This window comes from Rhinoraja longicauda, chromosome 4, assembly GCF_053455715.1.
Source record: "Rhinoraja longicauda isolate Sanriku21f chromosome 4, sRhiLon1.1, whole genome shotgun sequence".
In the NCBI taxonomy this organism is placed as follows: domain Eukaryota; kingdom Metazoa; phylum Chordata; class Chondrichthyes; order Rajiformes; family Arhynchobatidae; genus Rhinoraja; species Rhinoraja longicauda.
In genome coordinates this window covers 46,825,532-46,838,692 of record NC_135956.1, presented here as the reverse complement: position 1 = coordinate 46,838,692, position 13,161 = coordinate 46,825,532, and the positions used below count along the sequence as shown (strand labels likewise).

Below are 13,161 nucleotides of genomic sequence, written 5' to 3'. Positions count from 1 at the left end.
GACCACGGGACTTTTCATCGCTGGTGTGGCTCGGCTGCGGGACTTAACATCGCCCGGTGCGGCTCGGCTGCGGGACTTTACATCGCTGGTGCGGCTCGACCACGGGACTTAGCTGCGCAAGGCTTGGTCGCGGGGCCTTTCATCGCCCAGCTCGGCCGCGAGACGTTTCAGCGCCCGGTGCGATTCGGCCGGGGGGACTTCCATCCCCTTGCGGGGACTGTGCGGGTCGGTCGGGGACGAGCTGTCTGTCCGTGGGCGTGGGGAAGAGAGTGGAAGTTTTGTTGCCTCCATCACAGTGAGGGGGTGTTTGGAGTCACTGTGATGGACGTTTGTGTTGGGGTTATGTGTCTTGTGTTCTTTTTTTCTATGACTGCTATGTAGTTTCGTTCGGTACTTCGGTACCGAATGACAAATAAAGCTCTGTTATACTGTTATACTGTTATTAAGGAAGATCCTGTATTATATTTATTCAAAATCATGCTTCGTAAAGGAAGTAACTACATTCAAAGAGTTCTAGCCACCTCACGGTACATCGATGAGGAGAGGTTGGTTGAGATGTGTAAATCGTAAACAGTAATAAACCCAAAACAGAAGTGACCCATTTCTGCATTGTAAATGTGATAAATATACAAAAGAAATCTCATATTAGACTTTGGTCAAATGCTTAATTTATTTCCAAACTTCTGTTATTGCCATTTAGCACTGTTGAACCAGTCTTTAAAAACATTACTGATAAATCTCCATCATAGGAGACAGACTAGTGACGGACATTTACTACAAGCCCACCGACTCGCACAGCTATCTGGACTACACTTCTTCCCACCCGGTCCCCTGCAAAAAGTCTATCCCCTACTCCCAATTCCTCCGTCTACGCCGCATCTGCGCCCGGGATGAGGTGTTTCAGACTAAGGCTTCCGAGATGTCCTCGTTCTTCAGAAAACGGGGCTTCCCCTCCTCCATTATAGATGAGGCTCTCACTAGGGTCTCTTCTACATCCCGCAGTTCCGCTCTTGCTCCCCCTCCCCCCACTCGCAACAAGGACAGGATCCCCCTCGTTCTCACCTTCCACCCCACCAGCCAGCGGATCCAACATATCATCCACCAACATTTCCGTCACCTACAACGGGACCCCACCACTGGCCATATCTTCCCATCCCCTCCCCTCTCTGCGTTCCGCAGAGACCGTTCCCTCCGTAACTCCCTGGTCCACTCGTCCCTTCCTACCCAAACCACCCCAACCCCGGGCACTTTCCCTTGCAACCGCACGAGATGCAACACCTGTCCCTTTACCTCCCCCCTCAACTCCATCAAAGGACCCAAACAGTCTTTCCAGGTGAGACAGAGGTTCACCTGCACCTCCTCCAACCTCATCTATTGCATCCGCTGCTCTAGATGTCAACTTATTTATATCGGCGAAACCAAACGCAGGCTCGGCGATCGCTTCGCTGAACACCTGCGCTCGGTCCGCATTAACGCAACTGATCTCCCGGGGGCCCAGCACTTTAACTCCCCCTCCCATTCCCAGTCTGACCTCTCTGTCATGGGCCTCCTCCAGTGCCATAGTGAGGCCCGCCGGAAATTGGAGGAGCAGCACCTCATATTTCGCTTGGGCAGTTTGAGGCCCGGTGGTATGAACGTCGACTTCTCCAACTTCAGATAGCTCCTCTGTCCCTCCCTTCCCCTCCTCCTTCCCAGATCTCCCTCTATCTTCCTGTCTCCACCTATATCCTTCCTTTGTCCCACCCCCGACATCAGTCTGAAGAAGGGTCTCGACCCGAAACGTCACCCATTCCTTCTCTCCCGAGATGCTGCCTGACCTGCTGAGTTACTCCAGCATTTTGTGAATAAATCAATGTTCTTCACCCTGGCTTTGGCACAACTAAAATAACCTAATTGAAAAGTAATAAGCAATAACTGGAAAAATTATCACACTGAAAATATATTCCCATAAACAAATCCTGCGAATCTAAAATGCAATATACTTCAAAACGCCACAAATTAATTGTGTACCCTGTAATATAATCAGTTCATTTTTAGCACAATACAAATGTTTCCATTAACTATGCCAATCAAAAAGCAAGAAAGATAAAAGCATATTAAGTGGAGCACACTGTCCAAACATTACAAATTCCCAGCTGCTTGCAGTTATAAAGGTTGGAATGAGGGAGGGGGTTGAATATCCTCACCTCATCAATTATTTTTTGAAAATGGGCAACAACAAATTTTCTAAAGGGCACTAATTAATTTCTAATCTATGAGCTTAAAGTTGGTGCAGTGAAATGGTAAAGTATCATTTTGTTGTATTTTGGCATTACATTTCCTCTCAACATCCCCAAGTAACTGGAGAATTTAAGTTTGATTAATTCCTGTACAAGATAATACAGTCGATTGTATAGAAGGAACAGACTTACCATGGTCACAAAGTAATTTTTTAGCAGATTATATCAAGTTTAAGTATTCTCTCTCTCTTCAACGAGTCTGGTTCTCTCCGCTACATGTTGAACTCTTTAATCTGTAGCCGCTGTATCTTGAAGACAAAATGACTCATTGCTGGCATGTATATAAATGTTCTAACGTTGCTGCCAATGAGTTTCAAACTAAAGTCGGAACATTTCCAAAAAATGAACAGTGGAATGTTTTTGTGTTAAATGAGCCGCATTAAGAAGATTGAAAAGAAAAGGAAAGAAGGAATTGCATTTTTTAGCACATTTTGCATTTAATTCAGGATGTTCCATAGACCATTACAATCAGTTAAGTACTTTTGAAGAGTGGCCACTGCTGTTTTGTAAGTAATATTTACACATAACAAGCTCTCACAGGACAACATATTGGCTAGGAAACTAGGAAGAATTATCCTGCTTTTAGTTTAGAGATACAGCATGGAAACTGGTCCTTCGGCCCACTAAGTCCATGCAGGCCATCGATTATCTGTTCACACTAATTGTATGACATCCCACTTTTGCATCCACTTTCTACACACTCTGGGCAATTTTACAGATGTCAATTAACCTACAACCCGCCGTCTGTGGGATGTGGAAGGAAACCCATAGTCACAGAGAGAACGTGCAAACTCTACACAGACAGCACCAGAGGACAGGATTGAACCCAGGTCCTTTGCGCCGTGAGGCAGCGGTTTTATCAGCTGTGCCATTGTGCCACTCAAACCCTCGATGGCAGTCAGGGCTGTGGTTTAACCAACATTGTAGCCGTTCTTCACGAGAATGGTATTTAGATTAGGTAATAGGACTTAAAATGACACCCTGCTTTAGAAGTAAGAGTTCGAGTAATCCAGCCAGATCCTCGAGTGATTCAGATTTATCCTGACAGGTATTCCTTCACATTGAATGTTGTTCATTGAACAAAAATATGTTTGACTGAAGACTTATTTTGAAAACTGCCTTTGGACAGCCAAAAATATAATTACAGAAAGCATGAAGTTACACACAATTTCCATGTGGTGTCACTGGATTTCACTGTAATGTGGAAAAATAAATGTTTTCATGATGCATAAGGATTTTTGTAAATACTGTGCACAAACTGTTACATTGCTTTGCACATTGAATGTGGTATCAAAGTTGCTATTGCATCCCCAGCAAATATATTCTCAGCCAGTCATTCCCGCAAAACACCTGCATTGGACAATTAGCATGCATACTTTGCCAGTTAGATCAAATCCTATGCCCATTCTCTGGTCATTATGTCCACATAATCCGTGATATTGACAGTGATATTCGGATTATTTTATTATTGTGCAAAACAGTGCAAAACTTTGTTTTGCATTCTGTCCAGTTAAATCAGACCATACATGAGTACTATGGGTAGTGCAGGAGAAAACTTAGAGTGCAGAAGATAGTTTTACAACTGCAGAGAAAGTGGAGACATAAATAAAGTGAAAATGCTGCAACAAAATAGATTGGAAGATTAGGAATTCATCCAGCAAGAGGTCTATTCAGGTGTCTGACAACTGTGGGGAATAGGCAGTTCTTGAATCTGGTGGTACATGCTTTCAAGCTTTTGCAACTCCTGCCCGATGGGAGAAAAGAGAATGTGCGGGATGTGAGTGGTCCTTAATTATGTTGCCTGTTTTCCCACAGCAGCTTGAAGTATAGATAAAATGGATCAGCTTGGGGTCTGGTTTGCAGGATGCGGTAAGTCTGGCTGCATTCATAACTCCACAATTCCTTGCAGTCTTGGGTACCTATTTTGCCAAACCAAATTGTGACACATCCCGGTAGGACACACTTTCAGCTATGATACAGCATAGTGGTTACATTATTAAACCAGTAATGCAGATGTCTGGATAAATTATCTTGCAACATGTTTATAAGGCTAATGCAATCCACGATAAATCCAACTGTGGAAGAAGAATTTAAAGTTAAATAAAAAGCCAGTATCAGTTTTGTTACCACCGTTGCCATTAGATTGCTGTAAAATTCACGGTTTACTAATTGGAGAGTGAAGTTTGTCATTCCCACCTCCTCTGACCTGTTTATGACTCCAGCCCTACTTCCAATAATATACCACAAATTGCTTTTTGATTTTTGCAGGATTTAAAATATTATTGCAATGTTAAATTGCCTCAAAGTTCACATATTGTTGTAATCTTACAGCCTTGTATCTTGTGTTTTGCATTTCTGTAGACGGAATAAGTATCAATAACTTCCCAACATCTTTCCACCCAACCCGAAACGTCACCCATTCCTTCTCTCACGAGATGCTGCCCGACCTGCTGAGTTACTCCAGCACTTTGTGAATAAATACCTTCGATTTGTACCAGCATCTGCAGTTATTTTCTTATATCTTTCCACAACCCCCTTCCTGGCCTCCTGGATGTGCTCAGTCCAGAAACTGCTCCACCATTGGTGCCGCTGAAGTCTGGAACTTCCTCCCCCTCAGCCTCCTCCATAAAACCACCAATGGGCACTTGTCCCAGAGATTCTTTACATGACTTGGTGTCCAGTTTTGTTTGGTCATATTCTTGTGATGAATCTCATATGTTAAAGCAGCCACACAAATAGCAATCACTGGTAATGAGAGCAATAGGCACATCATAAAAACTTTTACATTTCTATAGCACCATCCAAAAAATAATCTGGATTATCCAACACGGCTTGAAGCACCCTGATTTTTGTGGTACTCCAGTTAATTTGCACAAGGCAAGCTCCCCAAAATAGCATATGGTCATGGCAATTCTTTGGTGACAATGAGCGATAAATATTTCCCCGAACACCAGTGGTGATTCACCTCGTCTTCCTCTGAATTATTGAAACGGAAGACGGACTTCAGTTTTATGCTTCATTCAAAAGACAACATACAGTTACTCGAGTTGGTACCTGTTTCAGGAATGGGTTTAGAATGCACAATGTTCAGCAGAAAGGGAGGGCCTGAATGGCCATCTGGATAATTTTTAATGTTTGCTACTCTGGGACCGGCAATTCACCAGTCTTCCAGAAACGATGACTGTAAATTAGCTGTGCATAAAATAGAGGAGGAACTGGAGTGCTGGACTCTGTTTCCATACACTCAGCAAATATTGGCTATCAACTGTGAATCCAAGTCTTGCTCTTCCCAATTATTTCTGTTGTGCTGACTTCTCAACTCATTACAATGCAATATTTTCAGTCTCACTTCCACCCCCATTCATTATGGAGCCATATCTGTATTATCCTCATCTCCCTGGCTTGTGTTGAACAACTATTATGCAGTCACACATCAGAAATTCACATTTGAAATGAAAACTACAATTAAAAGCAAATGAAATGTTGGAGGAGTCCAGAACCAGGGGCCACAGTCTTAGAATAAATGGGAGGCCATTTAAAACTGAGGTGAGAAGGAACTTTTTCGCCCAGAGTTGTGAATTTGTGGAATTTTCTGCCACAGAGGGCAGTGGAGGCCAAATCACTGGATGAATTTAAGAGTTAGATAGAGCTCTGGGGGCTAGTGGAATCATGGGATATGGGGAGAAGTTGGGCACAGGTTACTGATTGTGGATAATCAGCCATGATCACAATGAATGGCGGTGCTGGCTCGAAGGGCCGAATGCCCTCCTCCTGCACCTATTTTCTATGTTTCTATGTAAAATAAAAACAGCAATTTGATTATGGTTTATAAATTACAAGGACTGAATACATAAACTGCTGTGATATTGCTTAAAATTTAGAAAACTTAAGGGAAGATTTTAGCCAAGTTTTCAATATATATGAAAGGGAAACTAAAACGGGTTATTACAATACAATATATCTTTATTGTTATTGTACAGGGGTACAACGAGATTGGGAATAGCTTCTTATTGACTTGGAGATATAGTCTTGTATTTAGAGCCAGTCTTTTCAGAAGTAGATGGTAAAAATTACTTCTGTGCCCAGAATGAGTAAAACTCTGGAACACTCCTCCTTAATGGTAATGCAGACCAACCAGTGGTACAAGTGAGTGATGATCAGAACGCGCAATGAAAACTGGAGCAGGTCATAACAACTTGTACTGTAAACGTTATAAATCAGTGGAGTTTAGTGGAGCATCTACTGGAGTAACAGACATGAATCAAAGCCAATTATCAAATCTCATTAACATTTATTTGTTATATTCTTCCAAAATAATTTCAGAATAAATTTCCAACGGTACCCTTCTTTACCATGAATCAACAGTCTCACCATTCAAAATGTTTCCAATTCAAGGGGTCAAATCTTCAATTGAAGTACTTGGAATGTGTATGACTACAAGAATTTAACGTTTGCTAGGACAAGTGTACAGAAAAATAAGACAAATGATCACTGCCCGGCATTACAGATAATTAGAGTTAATGAACACACACACTTGATGCCTAGATTAATATGTACATTTCCATGGTTTCTATTCTTATACTTCATAGCACTTATTGCTAAGATAATTATTTGGGCATCCAGATATGAAGGGAATGAAAATTAGATAAGAGTTATTTGTGAACCGACAATGACACAGAGCATTTCAATAGCAGATGAACTACTAAAGACGAATACACAGATGTAAGGGGTTGGAGAGGCTAGATGCGGGAAGATTGTTCCCGATGTTGGGGAAGTCCAGAACCAGGGGTCACGGCTTAAGGATAAGGGGGAAGTCTTTTAGGACCGAGATGAGAAAACATTTCTTCACACAGAGTGGTGAGTCTGTGGAATTCTCTGCCACAGAAGGTAGTTGAGGCCAGTTCATTGGCTATATTTAAGAGGCAGTTAGATGTGGCCCTTGTGGCTAAAGGGATCAGGGGGTATGGAGAGAAGGCAGGTACAGGTTACTGAGCTGGATGATCAGCCATGATCATATTGAATGGCGGTGCAGGCTCGAAGGGCCGAATGGCCTACTCCTGCACCTATTTTCTATGTTTTCTATGTATGAAGGTGGTTTCATAGATTTGTTACTAATAGGACACCACTCAGCATAATATGCACATCATTACTGGTCCCAGAACTGTGGGCAAAAACACTGCCAAGGTAACTGTCCTAGTGTAGATGCAGTTTGTTGTAACCGAGACAGTCAGAGCAAATCAGCCACTTGGATAATTCATTTTCCAAAGATTTGGATCAGATAACGAAATACTTCAGGAAGAATGAAATCAAATTTAAGTAGCAGTTCAAACTGCTCATGGACAAACTGCGATAGGTTTCAACAGAGAAACGATCCCTATGTGCAAGTCAAGTTTTGTTTGTTACTTAAACAGTTTTGGTTTTAAACATTAAGCAAAATTTGCAAAATTCAAGATATCTTTCAATCAGCTTCAGCAGAGGATATCCAGAAAACAAAGGGGGAACAGGATTGTTGGGTGTGCAATCAGAGGGGTTGAAGGGCCTCCTTCTGTGTTGTCAAAAAATATAATAGGACTTCAATTGTATTTGATAAAAATGCTATTAACTTAATTGAAACGGTCCTCCCGATCTCTCCATATAATTCAATATATGTCTCAATACTGTAACGCTTTTCATATACTATTATAGTATTTGATATCTTTCAGAAACAATCAAAACTGGAGGCTGTACATGTTGGCAAATCTGCACACCAGATTAAACCAACAGCTTATTCTTGCTTAAACAAAGTGCAAACAGCTTCCCATTTTCAATCACATTTTGAAGCAGTATTTGTAGCATGGCATTGTTTTACACCAATCAATGCCATGGATATTTAGTACAATTACCTCAATCTCAAACTTAGCTCTTCATACAGTAAGTTAAAGTATTGCAAGAGGATTCTTCAGGGGACTAGATTCCAGTTTGATATGGGATGAAGTGTGTAAATGAACACTTTCAGGCAGTTTTCATTCAACGGCTCGGAGGGCAAAAAGTTAAACCTTTAACCAATGGAATTAGATTACAACAATGACCAACATACATGCTGCCAATAGTAATGGGTCCACAATCAGACAACCAAATGTTGCTTTAGTCAGTTCTCTGGGTAGGAAGGAGAAAAAAAGAAAATTAATTCTCTCTTAGATTCGATCAATGGTAGTATAGATCGTAATCACTGTTGTCTGAAGTTGCTCTGCACCATATAACACTTTTTCAATATTAGCCTCTACAACCTATGGTTCCAAATACTGATTCAAAGAAAAAGCTGTATATATTTATCCAACAGTTTCAAGTGGAAATACCAAGTGATTTTTTATACATGTGTTCAGAAGTGATTTTTCCACCATTTTACATACGTTTAAATCATTAAGAGCCCAGAGCTTATTTTTAAAACATTATTAAGGTGCTAAATAACCACATCAATTTGGATCAGCATTTAGAACTAGGCTGTTCTTTAGGAAGCGAGAGAAAGGAGAGGGGGAGAGAAAAGAGAGAAGGGAATAGAGGGGGAGAGATAAGAGAGGGGGAGAAAAAAGAGAGCAGGAGAAAAGAGAGAGGGAGAGAAGAGATGGGAAGAAAATGGAAAGGGTGAGAGATAGTGAGGTGAGAGAGAACATTTGGAAAGGGAGAAGAGAAAAGCCAAGTATGGAAGAAATGAAACAAACAGATCTATCTCTGAGACTTGCTTATTGAGATATGCAGTATCATAACAATAGAAATGAGTTCAATTAGTTTGCTCCTTGTGCAATCTTGCAATATGTACAGGTAAGGGAGAACGTCCAACCCATTCAGACAAAACTCCATCTTTGAAGATCAGGCTCTTGGCTGGAAGAGGAACTCCTGCATCAATGGATGATGTGTAGGGAAATAAATTTGTTACACCACTATCCGAGTCGCTGGTTTCCTGAACACACAAGAACAGTAATTAAGAAAAACATCCCAGAAATGCCACACCAGAAACACATTTATTTTTCTCAGTGTTTTGTGAAATTTATACTCAGGTTGGTTCTGGAGGAATTTCTTTACCCAGAAGTCGGAGATTGAAACATGGAAAATAAGTGCAGGAGTTGGCCATTCGGCCCTTCGAGCAGCCATTCAATATGATCATGGATATGATCATCCAAAGTCAGTGTCCCATTCCTGCTTTCCCCCCATATCCCTTGATTCCTTTAGCCCCAAGAGCTTTTTCTAACTCTCTCTTGAATACATTGGAGATGCAGAATATTGGGAGATGCTCATCTCCCAATGCCAGAGAGTGAATGGCTTGAAAGATGGACATGTTAAAGAGGAAGTTGGTCAAACCCATAAAGGAGAAACAAAATGATAGTGAGATGATGAGGAGTGGGAGGAAGCAGCTGCTGTGGAGTATAAACAACGGGATGGTTACTTTGGGCCACGTGGCTTGTTCTTCTGCATTTTTGAACAATGGAACAACTTTTCCTTTCAGGTACCCAGTATCATACTCCTTGCCCAATCTCTCAACTATCGCACATAACGTACTAAGGGCCCAATGTCAATTAAGAATATGCATTATTTCCCCTGTCATTTTCCCAATGAATCTAATAGCAACCACTGCAATTCCATATCTAACTAGCTTTATCAAAGCAAATAAGAGATTTTCAGGTTGGATGTGAAACCAAATCCTAAAGATAAAAGGATTCCTGTCTCACTCTTCTTCCTCTTATCTCAATAACGTACATAAAAATAAATCTTAAACAGCTTTATATCTAGTTGAAAGTGAGCAGCTGTTTTTTACCTGGAATGACTGTACAAAACTGAGGACTTGCAGAGATAGCTTTCTACTGGAATGCAAGAGTTTCAGAAGGCTGTGAAAAAATGAGAACATAGCATGTTAAGAATCGACAAAGATATGGAGCAGATAAAAATCACAGAAGGAGAATATGCCTACTCGCCTACTTATTGCACCAGCCTCTGTTTATGGAAACAGAGTCCAAATCACTGTAAATGATACTAAGAAATAGCTTGAATCAACTTTCCAACGTTTATTTTTCAATTCTTTCACACCTAATAAATGGCAGTGAACTGCTTCTGCCAATACATCAACACCACAATTGTACCATAAACAGTAAAGTTGCACTAAGATCAAATTTACATAAGCAGCAGCTACAACCGGTTCCCCCTCTTTTAATCATTTGAGCTATTCCCACAAAGAACTGAATTACTTTTAGTTATCTCATGAATGTAAAGTTTGCATCATCTAAACACACTGTCCAGGGCAACTTGTGCCTAGTTCATTGCAGGGTAAAATGCCCTAAAATAAGTGGGCATCAAGGAAGAATGTTTAAAATAATAATGGAAGGATGACAGGGATCACTAGATGTGAATGGGTTGAGATTCGAGAATTCATAATGTGGTCTAAGTATTTAAAAACTGAGAACTCAGTTTATGGGGATCCGATCTCTTCTGCCTGGGTATTTTTTCAGCACAAGTCCATAACTTGATTAATTAGTTCATACTGGGTCAAAAAGCCATTTGCTTTCCTGCCTTTTGTTTAACGGTGAACTACACCAAATGGAACGCCATGGACCACCTCTTGCTCTGCCATGGATTTGATTTTTAAAATTTATTTTGCACCAATGTCTTGTTTTTTTTGTAGTCTTTTATTTTTTTCCCAACATTTTCTAGAATGTGTGCATAAATTATGTTTTGAAGGTGTAGAGGGGAGAAAGCCAGGATAAAGTTTGCAGTTCCACAGGGACCCCCTCTTCATAACTCCCTGGTTCACTTTCCCTCCCCACCTACCCTCTTCATCTCATGGCACTTTCCTCTGTACAAAACCTGTCAGTAATACAGTATGGAAACAAACCCATCAACCCCGCTTGTCCATGCCGACCAAGATGCCCAGTCCAAGCTAGTTCCATTTGCCCACAGTTGATCCATATCCCTCTATACCTTTCCTACCCATGTACCTGAGTCTTTTAATTGTTGTTATTGTACCTGCCGCAACTACTCCCTCTGGCAATTCATTCCAGTTACCCAGCCCCCTCTGAGTTAAAAAAGTTGCCCCTCAGGTTCTTATCAAACCTTTCCCACCTTAAACTTAAGTTCACTGGTTCTTGATTCCTCTATCTTGCACTTTGTGCATTTACCCTATCAATTCCCCTCATTCCCCTTATGTGTTTTGTGTAGTCTTGTCTATGTACCTGTGATGCTGCTGTAAGCATGTTTTAAGTTGTACCTGTCCCACACTGCACTTGTGCATATTGCAATGAATTCGACGTGAAATTTGGCAGTTGTACATTTGGATTACTTTTGAACGGATTAAAGACAATAGAATTAAATTTGTGCAAGTGTGACTTTTAAGAAACGTTGTCTTGATATTACATCTTTAAATGCTCAATGAAAGAATACGAGAGAGTGAGCATGCACACAGACCTGAAATGTTATGTATTTATTAAATAGCATCAGATTTGATGCATTTTGTGCACATGGAAACTTGGAAAGATGAGATTCTTCTCCTTACAATAGAGTTTGAGAAATAAAGTCTTGCATTTCTGTGATGCTTTGCACGTCCTCAGGACACCCAACTGTAGGAAATGTGGCAGCCAACTTACACATTCAGTCTGACAAACAGCAATGCAACGATTAACAATTCATAAATGTTGACAGTGAAGAAAATGGCCATTTAATAAGATGTTTGATGTTATGTTGTGCCTTGGTGGGTAAATGAACATTTGTTCCCATTAGCAAGGTGTCAATTAGCAGAGAACACAGATTTGAGATTAATGGTAATCATCTTTCATAGATGAGAAGTAATGCTTTAACTCTTGCATAAAGTGTGAATTTCCAGCTCGGCAGCTCGGAACAATGGTAGAAAACACTTTCTTTGCACAATAAATAATGGAACTCTGCAAAACTCTTTTCCCAAAAGGTTGTGTGATTCCAAGAATGGGGGGATAGAGAGATGGTCAAATAAAAAACAAAAATGGGATTGGCAGATTTTGTTTTTTAAGGACAATGAGGGATGTGCATCTCATTGGGGAGCTAAGCACAGATCGGCCATTATTTAATTGAATGATGGACAGTGTCAAGGGCTGAACTTTCAGACCTTTGATGGAATGTGTGTGGGGGGGGGGGGGGGAAGAAGCAATTTCAAGTGGCAGAGCTGTTAGTGATCATACTCGACTTTTAAAAAAATGGACAATGGAGAAATAGACAAATATTTGAACATCAACTATGAGTTGAAACTTGCCACCTGAATCAGAAGAATCATAGGAACATTCAAAAAGGAATTTAGTTTAGTGTCACGTGTACCAAGGTACAGTGAAAAGCTTTTGTTGCATGCTAACCAGTCAGCAGAAAGACTATACCTGATTACAATCTAGCCATCCACAGTGTACAAATACATGATAATGGGAATAATGTTTAGTGCAAGATACAAGTCCAGTAAAGTCCAATTAAAGATAGTCCGAGGGTCTCCAATGACATAGATAGTAGCTCCGGACCACTTTCTAGTTGTTGATAGGATGATTCAGTTGTCTGATAACAGTTGGGAAGAAATTGTCCCTGAATCTGGAGGTGTGCGTTTTCACACTTCTACACCACTTGCCTGATGGGAGAGGGGAGAAGAGGGAGTGACCGGGGTGAGCCACGTCCTTGATTATGATGGTGGCCTTGCAGAGAAAGTATGAAGTGCAAATGGAGGTCTGGGCTGATCCACAATTCTCTGCAATTTCTTGCAGTTGGATTAATATTTGAAGCTGAGCTACAGGGAAAGAGCTGTGCCCTCAAGAACCAGCACATCCACAACAGCATCCATCATGCATCATTCAATGCAAGTTAAAGCAATGATTTCATGAGGAGAAAAGGCAAACCATGCACGATTGTG

The 13,161-nt window shown here is 41.0% G+C and overlaps 2 protein-coding genes across 4 annotated transcripts in view; both read right to left on the bottom strand.

Moving 5' to 3' along the window:
* The window catches only part of LOC144592740 (zinc finger protein 407-like), a 479,939-nt gene extending 473,526 nt beyond the window's left edge, over positions 1-6,413 (bottom strand). The window contains exon 1 of the mRNA XM_078397678.1: positions 2,412-6,413. The gene's annotated coding sequence lies outside the window, so the exon portion shown is untranslated. The remainder of the gene's footprint in view (positions 1-2,411) is intronic.
* Positions 6,414-6,550: 137 nt separating this feature from the next.
* fam91a1 (family with sequence similarity 91 member A1) overlaps positions 6,551-13,161 on the bottom strand; it is a 53,274-nt gene continuing 46,663 nt past the window's right edge. For all 3 annotated transcript variants that reach the window (XM_078397680.1, XM_078397681.1, XM_078397682.1), the window contains 2 exons: positions 10,069-10,138; positions 6,551-9,216 (listed from right to left, as the gene is read on the bottom strand). In XM_078397680.1, the coding sequence (XP_078253806.1) occupies positions 9,037-9,216; positions 10,069-10,138 (250 nt within the window). In that variant the 3' untranslated portion in view covers positions 6,551-9,036. The remainder of the gene's footprint in view (positions 9,217-10,068; positions 10,139-13,161) is intronic.